Genomic DNA, 13,314 nt, shown 5'->3' with positions numbered 1-13,314 from the left:
ATTTATTTACCATTTAGAGATCGTACCTATAAATAACTATATCACGATCTCTAATCTACACACTTTATAAATCACTAGATCACAAGCTATGTCTTCTCAGTCCGTTTTCACTAGCCGATTCCTGGTAACAGATCCTAACAATGCCCTCTACTTACATCCTTACTGGCTAGCGGATGTCCCACAACTGACTCATTGCTTCAGCTATCCAGCTTATAACATTTCAGTACGGAACGCACAGAAAACGCCATTCATCTGTTGCTGTATCCAAATATTGTTTTATTGAAGTTTATAATATTGAATTATAACCCCAGAGGCACCAGAGTAAGGTCAAAATATCTGATACCTAGTTTTGTGCGGCTAAAGTTACCCTTTTATGAATTGAAATGAAATATATGGCATCACTTGCATATCACAACAGAATTGAACGTACTTTAAATTAAGCGACCATTGTTAAACAACTCAAAAAGTGAAATATTTTATTTAAGCCTTTGAGGAAACTGGCCGTTAAAAGTTAATTTAAATGATTAAAGTTTACACATGGTAATATTAATGTAACGGTAGAGTAACATATACCTGTAAAGTTCCAGAAAATGTGCCAAAACATCGAAGAATAGAGGCGTACGTGCTGCACATCTCAATTTAGGCGTCTTATTAATGTTTAATATTAAGCTAACGAACCCAAACAAATTCGAAAATGCAGTGACAGTATATTATGCCGATTTACATTGTCATATTTTGAGTTATCACACCGTGTGGACTGGTAGGTACGTACAGAGATTTCAGAGAAACGTAGTGCCCTCGTATTTGGGTTGTTAGTCACAATATCCGAAAATCCGGAGTTTACTACCCAAATTAAACGGTGTACTGACAAACATTTCTTCAAATTGCTTAATATGTTGCCTGCCCCTCTTTCAAAGTCGAGAGGTCTTGTGATTTCCGATTATAATACAAATCTCTCATTAACAATTGGCTTATTGACACTGGGCTTCGACGCATTTTAAGTTAATGGAAGACCCACGTACGTCAAAGTCGATACTTGTGAATGTCGAGTCCTTCCAAATTACCCCACCCCCCAACATTTCCTTGTATTATATCATGCCTGCCTAAAGACAGTGTGATATCACGTTCTTCACAAACAAAAGTCTCCCCATAATTCAAAATACAAGGTTCGATAAATTCGATAACTAACCTCATGGACCTGAGTCCTTCTTGAGAAACCGCCAGTCAGACAGGCACTAAAGAACTTCCTAAAATTTACTGGAACCCAGGGCTTCATTCGCGTGTTCACAAGAGCCCTCCACTGGTCCCTATCCTCAGCCATATCAATCTAGTTCATACCACCCTATCCTATTTCTCTAAGATCCATTTTAATATTATCCACCCACCTATGACTTGGTCTCCCTAGTTGTCTCTTTCCTTCTGGCTTTCCCACCAATGTCCTATATGAATTCCTCTTCGCCCCATTCATGCTACATGCCATGCGCATCTCGTCCTCAATGACTTGATTATTCTAGGTTGGCTTGAAAGGATTCTGACGATGGTGTATACTGTACTGCTGGCTTATTTTGGACTTCATCCATCGTCTGGTATGTAAAAGACAAAAGACCACGTCGTTTCGGAGACTGGATCTGTCTCCGTCTTCAGGTGGGTAGGCAAGGATAAACCTACTCAGTTGAGCCCGTCAGAAAGAGCTAGACTCAATCACTGGACAAACCCCGGTCTGTAGAAAAACAACATATGAACAACCGACAACCGGTTCCATCAGTGGGAGAAAAGAATAAAATCAGAGTAAAGACATGATAGATTATTCTAATTATACTTGGAGGAGAGTACAAGTTATGAAGCTCGTAAGTATGCAGTTTTCTCTAACCTCTCGTCATTTCATCCCTCTTCTGTCCAAATATTCTCCTCAACACCCTGTTCTCAAACACCCTGTCTGTGTTCTTCCTTTAATTGTTCTGTAAATATTACCGAAAGTTATTTAACATTGTTCTTATGCTGTAACAGCAGAATATTCTAACAAAATTTAATGTTCCATTTTACCTCCCATCTTAATCTAAAGATGTCACAACAAACTTAATACATTATTTTTAATATGTACTTAAACGGTAACGTTGTTTTCCGTGAGTGTATGTTTGTATCACAAGAAAGATCGGTGTAATTCTGGGTGCCGAGGGCTGCATGTTATTATAGGGAGCGTTTGCAACGTTACGTTGTAACAGAACATTGTGGTCGAGACTCTTACACAACTCATAATGTCAGGATGTTTCTCATTAAGAGACAGGGCTAATCCACTTCCAGCTTCCTGAACGACCCTTCGAATCCTAAAAGGTCACTGCTGCTGATGGAACAACCAGGTCTCTTAGACTCGTCGGATTTGTGTTTTTCACGTTCCAGAAATACTTCGCGGTAACTTTCAATCTTCTTCACCCAGCGATCTGGAACATAATTATTCGAATATTTAGGCAGTGTTCAAACGTATACTAATTATGTAATATTTGAGGTTTTCACGCTGTGAATATGAAGAAAGCAGATTTCTGGGATGTGGCGTTGTGTAGATATTGTGTTAACCGACTTTTCGGAGCAGTTTATCCCCTCAGTCTTCAGAGTAGAAGTCCAAACTCAATCTGTTAGGAACTGCTTACGCTGGTTCGCTCGCGGTTTTTTCTTCTATCCTGAAGATAGAAGCGATACGTTCCTACGAAACGTTGGTTAACACAAGATCTACACGGCGCCACCTCCCAGAAGACTGCTTTCTTCGTATACTAATTAGTTTATTTATCAATCTGCACAATAGTCAGCGCATTGGCTTAAAGAAATGTATATTTCAGATTGTCAGTAATTATAAATAATAAAAAACTGTGGTTTATTTCCTAACCAATAGAACCGAGATTGTAGGATGAATACTGCCTTGGGAAGTGGTTATAATTGTGGAAACGTGGCTTTGTTGAAGTACTGTCCCTCTACAAGCCGGAAAGTCGCGGGTTCCACAACCAATGAGATCATTAACATTTTTAGTTGACCTAATCTTTTCATTCATACTATAATCCTGAGGTCGTCTCAGTCTCTAACAGAAATGAGTACTGTGAATCTTCCTCTGGGTATAGACCGGCCGGCACGTGAGGCTGACAACCTCATCGCGCCATCTATGAACGGATTGTCTAAAAAAAATGTGGGAGCCTCGACTTCACACAACCCTATGGACTTCTCCAAGGCCTATTAAAGTTATTGCTTTACTTTTTACCTCTACTGTCCCAGAATTTGTTTTTGATTATATTATTACACCATACTGTATGAGGCCCACCCAGCGTACAACCTCAAGGGTACTGGTTTTTCTGTCCGTTGCAGCAAAGCAGTTGGAACGAGAAATTCACCACTCAACCTTCATCCAGTTCCGAAACCAGATGTTAATTACTGTGACACTTGCTTCTTACAGGCTAACATATTCTATCACTATTCTGGTCATAAGAAAACAACTTTATACTACAAATTTTGGTAGTGAACATCCGTAACTTCGTCGTTATTGCAATCGAGCACTAGTGATCGCAGTTTGCAACTTCCGCCTTACAGCTGTATACACCACGTAGTCTTACGTAGGCCCACCTCCCATGGCTAGAATTACGCAATCAGTCAAAGTTACATTACGACTGATGGTCAGTCGGCCAGTCTGTCTTGGTGTCAAGCACCCATCTGGGGCCCAAGACCTGATTTTCATTACCGTCAGATGGTTGCGGGTTTGTTGGTGTGGGGCGCTCTCTCTGACGAGAGGATGGGTCTGTCGTTTACAATTGATGCCGGTCCTCGCCAGCGCAGTCAGCCTCGGGTCCGAGTGCCACGGGACACATGATCATATTTTACTCTCTCAGATTCGAGACTCCCCCAACATGGAGGGCCAGCTCCCCGTGTTTATATCCCCCATGAACAGGGTGGCTAACTTTTACTCCAAGAAACTTGGTTCCACTTCATCACCACCTACGACTCGCAGGGCTATAGTGATGATATTCGAACCCGTCTCACGCGAGCAAGGTATGCAGTAGTTCCTTCTGAAGAACATAGCCTTGCATAGCCGTAAGGAATCCATCATAATACTAAGATTTCTATCTTATGGGATAGAATGCCATGTCATCCGCTGAGCCATCCGGCGTTTCGGAGGAATATTTCGCCTCCACCTTCAGGGTCGAAAAATAAGCATGTAACAAGCAGAGCTCTGCTTGCTACCTGCTTAGCCCTGGTTTATTACTTGACTTATTCTTCTACTCTGAAGATATAAGCGAGGTGTTCCTACGAAACGTCGGTTGAGTTTTAGTGGACTGCCCGTTGTTACATCCAAGAAGACACAATTCTTCATTTTCAGAGGACTTCTTGTTATATTTGAAGGACTGAGGAAATTTTTATATACAAGCTAGATTCACTGCTTGGCACTGCAAATAAAAGCTCAGTGTTATATGGTTAAGATGCTTATAAAATAAAATTGCCAAAATCATACCCCAGATTTCGGACACGGACCCTGAGTCTCCGCCATATTCCGTAGGAAGGATTTTCTTCGGCACTTGCTCGTAGAATGACGTCAAATCGGTGCCATGAACGTGAATCTGGAACATATAGGAACAATTATTTTCTTAGATTCTCCCAGACTGCGTCCAGGAGTAAATCGCATAGGATATGAATATTTAAAGGTTCCCGACAAACTCCGTGGTTTGAGTCCGCAAGCGAACTATACTTACCGAGCGACTGCTGCTTGCGGCGAAGTTAGTGCCAAATTTGGCGGATAGAGGGTGTTATGTGGTCAGCGCAATTGATCCCCACGGCCGTTAATTTAATTTTTCTAGGCTGGAGCCGCTATTTCCTTGAAATATGTCCTCAATTATCCTCACGAGGATGAGTGGACCCCGTTCAAGACCCATTACTTCTCAGAAAATCTGATAGGACCGGGAATCGAACCCGGATCTCTGGATCTGTAGTCAGGAACTCTGACCACTAGATCACAGAGGCGGTCTATTATAAGCAAGTAACCAAAACATAAAATTACCAAATATGACTCTTGGATCTCACAGAAGTGGTTATAAATAATTCTACTCTCTGTGACATTTCAACGGAATACAGGGGATTATTTCGTAAAACATTGCCAACCTCCCAATTTTAAGTAGCACCTCAGGAAAGGAGTTGATATTTTTTAATGTCATAAAATGTGGGCCTATGGCGGAACTAGAAACAAGGGCAAAGGAACAGCAAGAGCTGGAGGATGGTGTTACTGTGTATGTGTAGGAAATATGAAGGCAATATGTTGGCACTGCACTTTGTTTTTATTTCTTGGAGGGGGGTGATACTAAGTCCATTTGGTACGTGGGCCTCTGTTTAGCCTGTTGTACCAGTACCGGATGATATAGATGATGAGTGTGGAGCAGTAGGTGGAATGAAAATTGGCAGAGGAAACCGAAGTACTCGCAGAAAACACGCCCCAGCGCCACTTTGTCCATCACAAAACCCACATAACCTGCCCTGGGCTCGAACCCGGGCCGTCGTGGTGGAAAGCCGGCTACTAATCGCCTGAGATATGACACCGCCTTGGAGGTATACTTACCCTGGCTGCAAGTTTGGGTTTCAGTAGAAGTTTAATCAATGCAATTAAGGTGTCAGCATATGGTGGGGCGTTCAAAACGTGTATCGCCTTAATACGAAGATTGTATCCTCCCTGAAAGAAGAGAAATGACAAATGAGTGGGAAACTTCATTCTATATAATAAACGGACTGACTAGCGTATTGGTGAGGTCCCGAGTTCAGGTCCCAGTCTGGAGACGGGATACAGTGGCCGAGGTGTTCGAAGGTTCCCTTAGTCACTCCAGAAAATGTTGGAGTAGAACAATTTCGACATTGGCAACTTATCTTCCTCGTTATTTAAAATATACGTGTTTTACACTGAATCATCTTTACGGTGTCATTTCAGGGACATAGAAGATCTGACAATGAAGTTCGCGAACTCGCCACCGTTTGCTTGCCTTGGCAGCAGTGGATAGAAACCTCAGTATGGTTTGATGACGTTGGCTTATCAGCGTTCCACAGCTGTATTGTTGTTGATTTATTTCGGTCTCTTTCTGATAGAGTCTATTATTATTTGAGCGTGTTTCGGTTTGCCGTCAGAAGAATGTCAGAGCTTGAATTAGCACTGTCTGAGAGGAAGTTTTTAGCTAGTAAACAAATAACTGTGCTGGAACACTTTCCCTATTCATCAGATCTAACCCCCAGTGACATTTTTCTTTTCCCAAAGATGAAGGAAATATTGAAGGGTAGACATTTTGATGACATTGGTAACATCATGAGTAATACTACAGTAGCTCTGAAGGTTATATTACAAAACCATTTCCAAAATTGTTTTGAAGGGTGGACTAGTTGCTGGCATCGATGCATAGCTTCCAAAGGGGAGTACTTTGAAGTCGATCACAGTGATACACAGCAAAGAGTCACGTAACACTTTTACCGCGATGAGTTCGCGAACTTTATTGTCAGACGACGTACGTTGGTGCATAGAGCAGTGTTCATAAATAATTTATACAAGTGATATCGGAAATATTTTTTATGTAAATGCATTTTGATATATAATTTAAAATGCGATTGTGTCGTGGTTTTGTGCGTTGGGGTAATATTGGGGAAACTGTTGCCTCGTCTTTTCCTCTGAAGGCGGAAAAAGAACATCCTCAGATATGTTTGTAACTACCTAGGTACCAGCTCGGTGTCATAACCAAGAAAAGAGCAATCTTAAATTTTCTCCTCCTTAAAATTCTCAGGTCTCGTTTAGGCTGTTACGATAGCCACAAGGCCGGTACAGAAACGCGAGGCTGTTTAGTTGAATTTGAGGCTCTTACGGCAGTGGGTATGAAGCGTGGGATATTCTGGTCTTAAACGCTCTGTAGTTCGGAGGGGCCTTGACGTTTCGAGGAACATATCATCTCCATCTTCAGGGTTGAAAATGTAGGGAAGTAAGAAAGTAGCAGGTGAAGGTGTCATGCTCCTTCCAAACTTTGGGATGTCTCCAAACTACATGCTGCTGCAAAACCGAAGGCGTAATCATTAGTCGGTCACATTATGAGTACAGAATATTCATGTAAGTTTTGAGGTTTACACGGCGATGACTATGAAGAAAGTCGTCTTCTGGGTTTTGGCGCCGTGTATTCTTCGTTTTGGCTGACGTTTCGGAGGAACATCAGCCTAAACGAAGAATACACGGCGCCAAAACCCAGAAGACGACTTTCTTCAAAGAATATTCATATTTAGAACAGCCACACTTGTGAATATTCGTATTTAAGAAAAAACACGCATTAGTCCTTTCAAGCATGAAATTTATCTTAATCCGTGTTGAAACCAGAAGCTGCTAACTCAGAGTAGACATTTCGACTCCATCGGTGAAATCAATCAGTTTATGATACTGATGTTAATTATCCTTTCTTATCCTGAGAATCGTACTGAACATGTAAGTACATTATATGAACAAAATTCAGAAATTCCAGTTTTAATGAAGTTGTAACACAAGTCGACCAAACTGTTCATAACTGTGAACCATGACCGCTGAATCTGGTTAAAAAAACACTGTCACGAAGATATTTCTTAGGGGATATGAGTACGTGAAGAATGGGAGATCGCAAGCAGGCGTTTCGGAGAAGCCTGGTGTCTGTGTAACACCCTGTATACCTTGAAGTTGCTACTAGCAGGTTCCTTAGTTTTGTTCTGACTGGACTCTCATTTCATCAGTGACCGCCATGATAACCACAGATTTAACAAACACTATGTTGTTAAACCATTGAAATTACGAAGTCATGGTGTGCTAATACTTACTTACTTACTCATGGAGCTGAGCCCTTCTTGAGGAGCCGCCAATTCTACAGCTACTGAAGAATTTCCCAGCATTTTATGGAACTCGAAGGTTCATCACCGTGTTCACAAGAGCCCTCCACTGGTCCCTATCGTGAGCCAGATCTATCCAATCCATACCATCCCATCCTGTCTCTCTAAGATCCATTGTAATATTGTCCACTCACCTCCGCCTTGGTCTTCCCTGTGGTCTCTTTCCTTCTGGCTTTCCCACCAATATCCTATACGCATTCTTCGTCTCCCCCATTCGTGCTACATGACCTGCCCACCTCATCCTCCTTGACTTGATCATTCTAATTATACTTGGAGAAGAGTACAAGTTATGAAGATCCTCATTATGCAGTTTTCTCCAACCTCCTGTCACTTCATCCCTCTCCGGTCCAAATATTCTCCTCAACACCCTCAGTCTATGTTCCTCCTTTAATGTCAGAGACCAAGTTTCACACCCATGCAGAACCACACGAAAAATTATAGTTTTGTATATTCTAATTTTTATGCTTTTGGACAACAGACGAGAAGACAAAAGGTTCTGGACTGAACGGTAGCAAGCATTACCCGAGTTCAGTCTCCTCTTAGTTTCCTCCTGAATCAGGTTTCGATCTGTTATCGTTGTTCCCAAATATCTGAACTGTGCTACATTTTCATGGTGTGCTAATGGTCGACATAATTGTGTGGGAAAGTTTTACTAATATTTATTTCGAATAATATAAACATTCATTCTGTCATTCATATGAACTTCATGAGATATTCAATACTTACTACTGCACATAAAATAAATTTCTTCAGAACAGGTAGAGTAAAGTATGGAATGTGTCCCAGACTGTATTTGGCTAGGTCCAATACGTAGATATCAGACAGGGAATAATCCTCCCTAATTCTTATCTCCAGAGCCATTTCTGTTACTCTAATGTAGTCCAGAGCGTCGAAATTTGTGGTGTTGGATGTCTGCAGACCGAATATAGTGACTCTGTCACAGTCTGAAGTGAGTTGAGGCATGGGGATATAAAACCTGCAAGAAAACGGGCAAATGTCAGATTAGTCTCGGACAGCTAAAGATAATTTCACGTGTCCGGGTATCCGTGACAAATAATTACTGGGTTGTGGCTTTACACGAAGCTGTTTATTGGATAATTACGCCAGGCGGAACTACAGACAATTATCACACGCGATAATTATAACACTTCGTAATTGAGAACAATGGTCACACTCTGATATTCCCTGTAACTACGTCACGCGAAGGCATCTGTCTGTTCTCCTCCTGCTTCTCTCTCTGATCACTGATCTGATCTGATCTGATCTCCGCCCTGGTCTGCTCTTATCTCACTTCTCTCGAGACCGTCAGATGGCCAGTCTGTCTTGACATAAAGCACCAATCTGGGGCTTACGACCACATCTCTGTTACTGTGTGACAGTTACGGTCTTGTTTTTTGTGGGCGCCCTCTCTGACGAGAGGACGGGTCTGTCTTTTGTATATGCTGCTGGTTCTTCCCAGCGCAGTCTTTCTCGGGTCCGAGTCCCTTGGTACTCGGGACCATATATTACTGTCTCAAATTTGAGACTTCCATTTTCGTCGCCTCCTACGGCTCACAGGGTCACGGTGGAGGTATTCGAACTCGCCTCCACACGGGCAATCTACCCCCTTAAAGTAGATCTTCGCGGACTGCTGAGAGAACACTTTGTCCAAATGTTCTTTATGTATTCGACGCAGCGTTGTTGCTGCAGAAACTCGAACAATTATGTCTCTCTTGCCTAGACAATTTCCTAGGTAGCGGTCTGCCTATGTATTCATTGCCTAGGAATTGCTCGCTGTTGACTTGCAATGGACGCTGGTTACCACTCAATGTCTTGATAATGCGTTACCTAGGAAGTGACACATCTCTATGCACGGGGTTCACCTGTCACAATATATAAAAATTTAATCTGTGCAAATTTTAGGTCTATCATTAGTTGACTGATACATACTAGTATTTAACTTCACAAATATGGCGCCCTGAATAATTTGTAAATAACATCTGCAGAATAATTACTTACACAATATTTGTTATGGATTTGAACCAGTCTGCATGTGTGTCCCAGCCCATCATTATCTCAGGCACGTCTGTCTTCAGCGTATAGTGCAGGTCCAGCGTCCTCTTGACCTTCTCCGTGCTGTTCTTGCATCGGATGAGCCACCGCTCCAGCCTGCCATCATCTGCAACTTGAATTGCATTGCAGTGCAGATTTCGTAATGATATTACACGGTTGCCAACTTTTGCGGATAGAGGGTGTCGCGTGGTCAGCGCAACGGATCCCCACGGCCGTTAATCTCGGTTTTCTAGACCAGAGCCGCTACTTTTCCATTCATATAGCTCCTCAGTTATCCTCACGAGGCTGAGTGGACCCCGTTTCAGACCCACTACTTCTCAAAAAAATCTGGTAGGGCCGGAAAACGAAAACGGGACTTCTGGATCTGTTAACACTAATTTTGCCGACGAGCGGCTGTTTCTCGGTCAGTATAGTTCGCTTGGGAACTAAAAACCACGGAGTTTATTTTGCGGTTGACCCAATTTTACAGCATTTTTTCTTTCCGTCATTTTCTGCGAAATCAGTAGACCCCATGCAGTCGTTTGCAGCTGAACTCCTGCCTACAAATAAATATTGGGACCGTAATTCGATTAGAATTTCAACAGTGGATGGATGGATATATTATTTTTTATTGCTAGTAGGGTGGGACTAAGTCCCTTGTACTGGGGCCACTTCTGGCCTATTGTACCAGCCCCAGATGATAGGTGAGGGTGATTGTGGAGCAATTGGTGGAATGAAGATTGGCATGGGAAACCGAAGTACTCGGAGAAAACCTGTCCCAGCGCCACTTTATCCACCACAAATCCCACTTGACCAGACCCAAGACCGAACCCTGGCCGCCGCGGTGGGAAGCCAGCGACAAACAGTGTGAGCTATGACGCGGTCTATGGATGGATATAAGTGCGAAGTGATATAAGAAACTAAAAGCCTGAGTTAATTTAACCAATTCTGAGTGTATTGATGTTGACGTGAATGAATTCCTGGAAATTTGGTTGAGTTGATAAACGGTTGAATAAATACAAGGATGGATGAATAAAAGGCGTGATTATTTCGAGGAAGGATAAATATAAGGATGGATAAATTGATGGGTGAATTAATACAACGAAGAATGCAAGGAAGATTTCTACATGGGTTCAAAGAGGGATTCATAAAATTTTGAGTGAATTTACGCCTAGAATGCTAGGCATATATCTCCATGGATGCTTGCACCCCAAGAATGTATACTGAGGCATGTGTTATGAATTACATCAAGTTAATAGGAATAAATCAGCATTTTTATATTCAGGCGTGAGCTTACCAAGAGACAGAAACTGTTTGTGAGCACTGCCTATTTCGTTTCAGCAACGGAATACGAAGAAAGCAGTTTTCTGGGATTTGGCACCGTGTATATGTGGTGTTAACCGACGTTTCGGAGGAAAGTATCGCCTCCATCTTCAGGGTCCCTCCGAAACGTCGGTTAACACCACATATACACGGTGCCAAATCCCAGAAAACTGCTTTCTTCATAGTCACCGCCGTGAAAGCCTCAAATCTTACAACGGAATATGAGTTTTACAATGAAAGGTGGTGTGCTCTGGGAGTAGATATGCGAAGCTTACCAGTTTCTTTAGGCAGATGAGGCTGCAGCTGTATCCAGTCCTTCAGATGTTCCACAGCTTCCCTCACTCGTTCAGTATTCAGATTATACTCGCCCCGTACTCTCTCCAGTATCTCTTTACTCGGAGGTTTTATCAGATCCGTTTGCATCTCACACCTGGACACCAAAAGCAATGTGTAATACTGAAAGTCGTATAAACTGTACAACTTCTTGAAATAGAAGTACATAACACTTGCAATTCTGTCGTTAGTTATGGATAAGCAACAACTGACAAAAATGGAAGATATGCTTGAATCAGCGTTGCTCTGTCTAGGTTCAGCATAGTACGTGCTCTTAGGCAGCAGCGCCGCTTAGAGAATATCAGTAGTGAGTAAAGCTTCGTATTTTAACGTGGATGGCCAGAGCATTGGTAGGTAACGGACCGGTAAACACGATATACACGCTCGCAACAATGGAACACCGAGATTCCGGAACCCGCTTCTAGGCAGAGGCGCAGTAAACAGATTTTCGCCCAGGCGCAGTGACGTCACACTGCAACAGTACTACCACATAACTCGTTTTCTGTGTTTTCCGTGCAGGACCTGTATAAAGAATATTTGTTTAAGATTAAGTTAGAGAGTCCCCCGTGTGGAAGCGGGGTCGAATGCCTCCACCGTGTTCCTGCGAGCCGTAGGAGGCGACGAGAAAATCTGTGCTGGCAAGAACCAGCAGCATATATAAGACAGGACCGTCCTCTCCTCAGAGAGGCCTCCCCACAAAACAAGACCGTAACTGTCAAACAGTAATAAATATGTGGTCATGAGCCGCAGATGGGGCTCTACACAAAGACTTTACTGACTGACCGTCAGTCGCAATGTGACTTTGACTTTGTTTAAGTCAGAGCGTATGTGGAGATTTGAGCAGAGCTCAGTACAATTGAGAGTGCAGAGTGCTTATAGGATAAGTGAATAGAAGATCTGACGTGTTTGTTATAATTATAGTAATCTTCAAAGTGTTACAGTTATTTGTAGTAACAACTAGTGAAGATCCAATAAACCGATTCACCAATCCAAACCCGCGTCTTAGTAACAGAAATACGTGACAGTATCTATCAGAAACGCGGTTGTCATTCCAGAAATTTGAAGTTGCTTATATTAAAAATTTGTAAAGAAAAATGTTATTAAGAATTTGCGGTTGAAGTTTCAAGTGGCTGTATGTTAGTTTTAAAATAATTGGGGTTCTCTGTAATTATATACATAAATAATGCTGCAGAAATTTGTTGGCTAGACTAGACTAGACGAAAAAAGAAGCCCAAAGAACCTGTAAATCCATCAAACTCCGTGGTACAAGGATACGGAATCAGCTGCAGCAGAAGCAGCTGTAGGGTATGGTTATAAACATGAGGTTCGCGATGTTAGCTCAAGGACTGGCCATACGCAATGCACGTGCGACGTTCAGCATATCTTTGTAATATTAATAACGTCATCTCTCAGAGCAGCCTCCTTGCCTGAGGCACGAAATGTCTGCGCTCGCTTAAACACAGTTCGTAGGATCGAATTCTGCTTGAAGGAAAGACATGTGTCTTCTCTTATTCTGTATTTGTGTTGTCCTGTGTGTAGGTGGCGGCCATTCGACGGGCTGATCACTCGTCCAAGGAGTCCTACCGTCTGTCTCTAAGATTTATAATTTCCCAATTAATTCTGAATGGGATGGGAACAGGCCAGAGGACCTGGTGGTGGTGGTGGTAGTAGTAGTAGTAGTAGTAGTAGTAGTAGTAGTAGTAGTGGTAGTAGTAGTGGTAGCAGCAGCAG

General features: G+C 42.4%; 1 protein-coding gene and 1 long non-coding RNA gene across 2 annotated transcripts in view; both read right to left on the bottom strand.

Annotated features, from left to right (window-relative positions):
• Window positions 1–1,990: 1,990 nt before the first annotated feature.
• LOC111870391 overlaps window positions 1,991–13,314 on the bottom strand; it is a 38,536-nt gene continuing 27,212 nt past the window's right edge. The window contains exons 8-13 of the mRNA XM_033753829.1: window positions 11,526–11,706; window positions 9,895–10,060; window positions 8,623–8,872; window positions 5,582–5,692; window positions 4,487–4,592; window positions 1,991–2,438 (exon numbers count right to left, since the gene is read on the bottom strand). Coding sequence (XP_033609720.1) covers window positions 2,287–2,438; window positions 4,487–4,592; window positions 5,582–5,692; window positions 8,623–8,872; window positions 9,895–10,060; window positions 11,526–11,706 — 966 coding nt within the window. The 3' untranslated portion in view covers window positions 1,991–2,286. The remainder of the gene's footprint in view (window positions 2,439–4,486; window positions 4,593–5,581; window positions 5,693–8,622; window positions 8,873–9,894; window positions 10,061–11,525; window positions 11,707–13,314) is intronic.
• The window catches only part of LOC111870395, a 6,438-nt gene continuing 3,022 nt past the window's right edge, over window positions 9,899–13,314 (bottom strand). Inside the window, exons 2-3 of the long non-coding RNA XR_002843843.2 lie at window positions 11,526–11,680; window positions 9,899–10,060 (exon numbers count right to left, since the gene is read on the bottom strand). This is a non-coding gene — a long non-coding RNA (uncharacterized LOC111870395). The remainder of the gene's footprint in view (window positions 10,061–11,525; window positions 11,681–13,314) is intronic.

The sequence above is a fragment of the Cryptotermes secundus genome, unplaced genomic scaffold (assembly GCF_002891405.2).
Source record: "Cryptotermes secundus unplaced genomic scaffold, Csec_1.0 scaffold1065, whole genome shotgun sequence".
In the NCBI taxonomy this organism is placed as follows: domain Eukaryota; kingdom Metazoa; phylum Arthropoda; class Insecta; order Blattodea; family Kalotermitidae; genus Cryptotermes; species Cryptotermes secundus.
The sequence above is the reverse complement of the archived record's forward strand: the minus strand, read 5'-3'. Positions and strand labels throughout refer to the sequence as shown.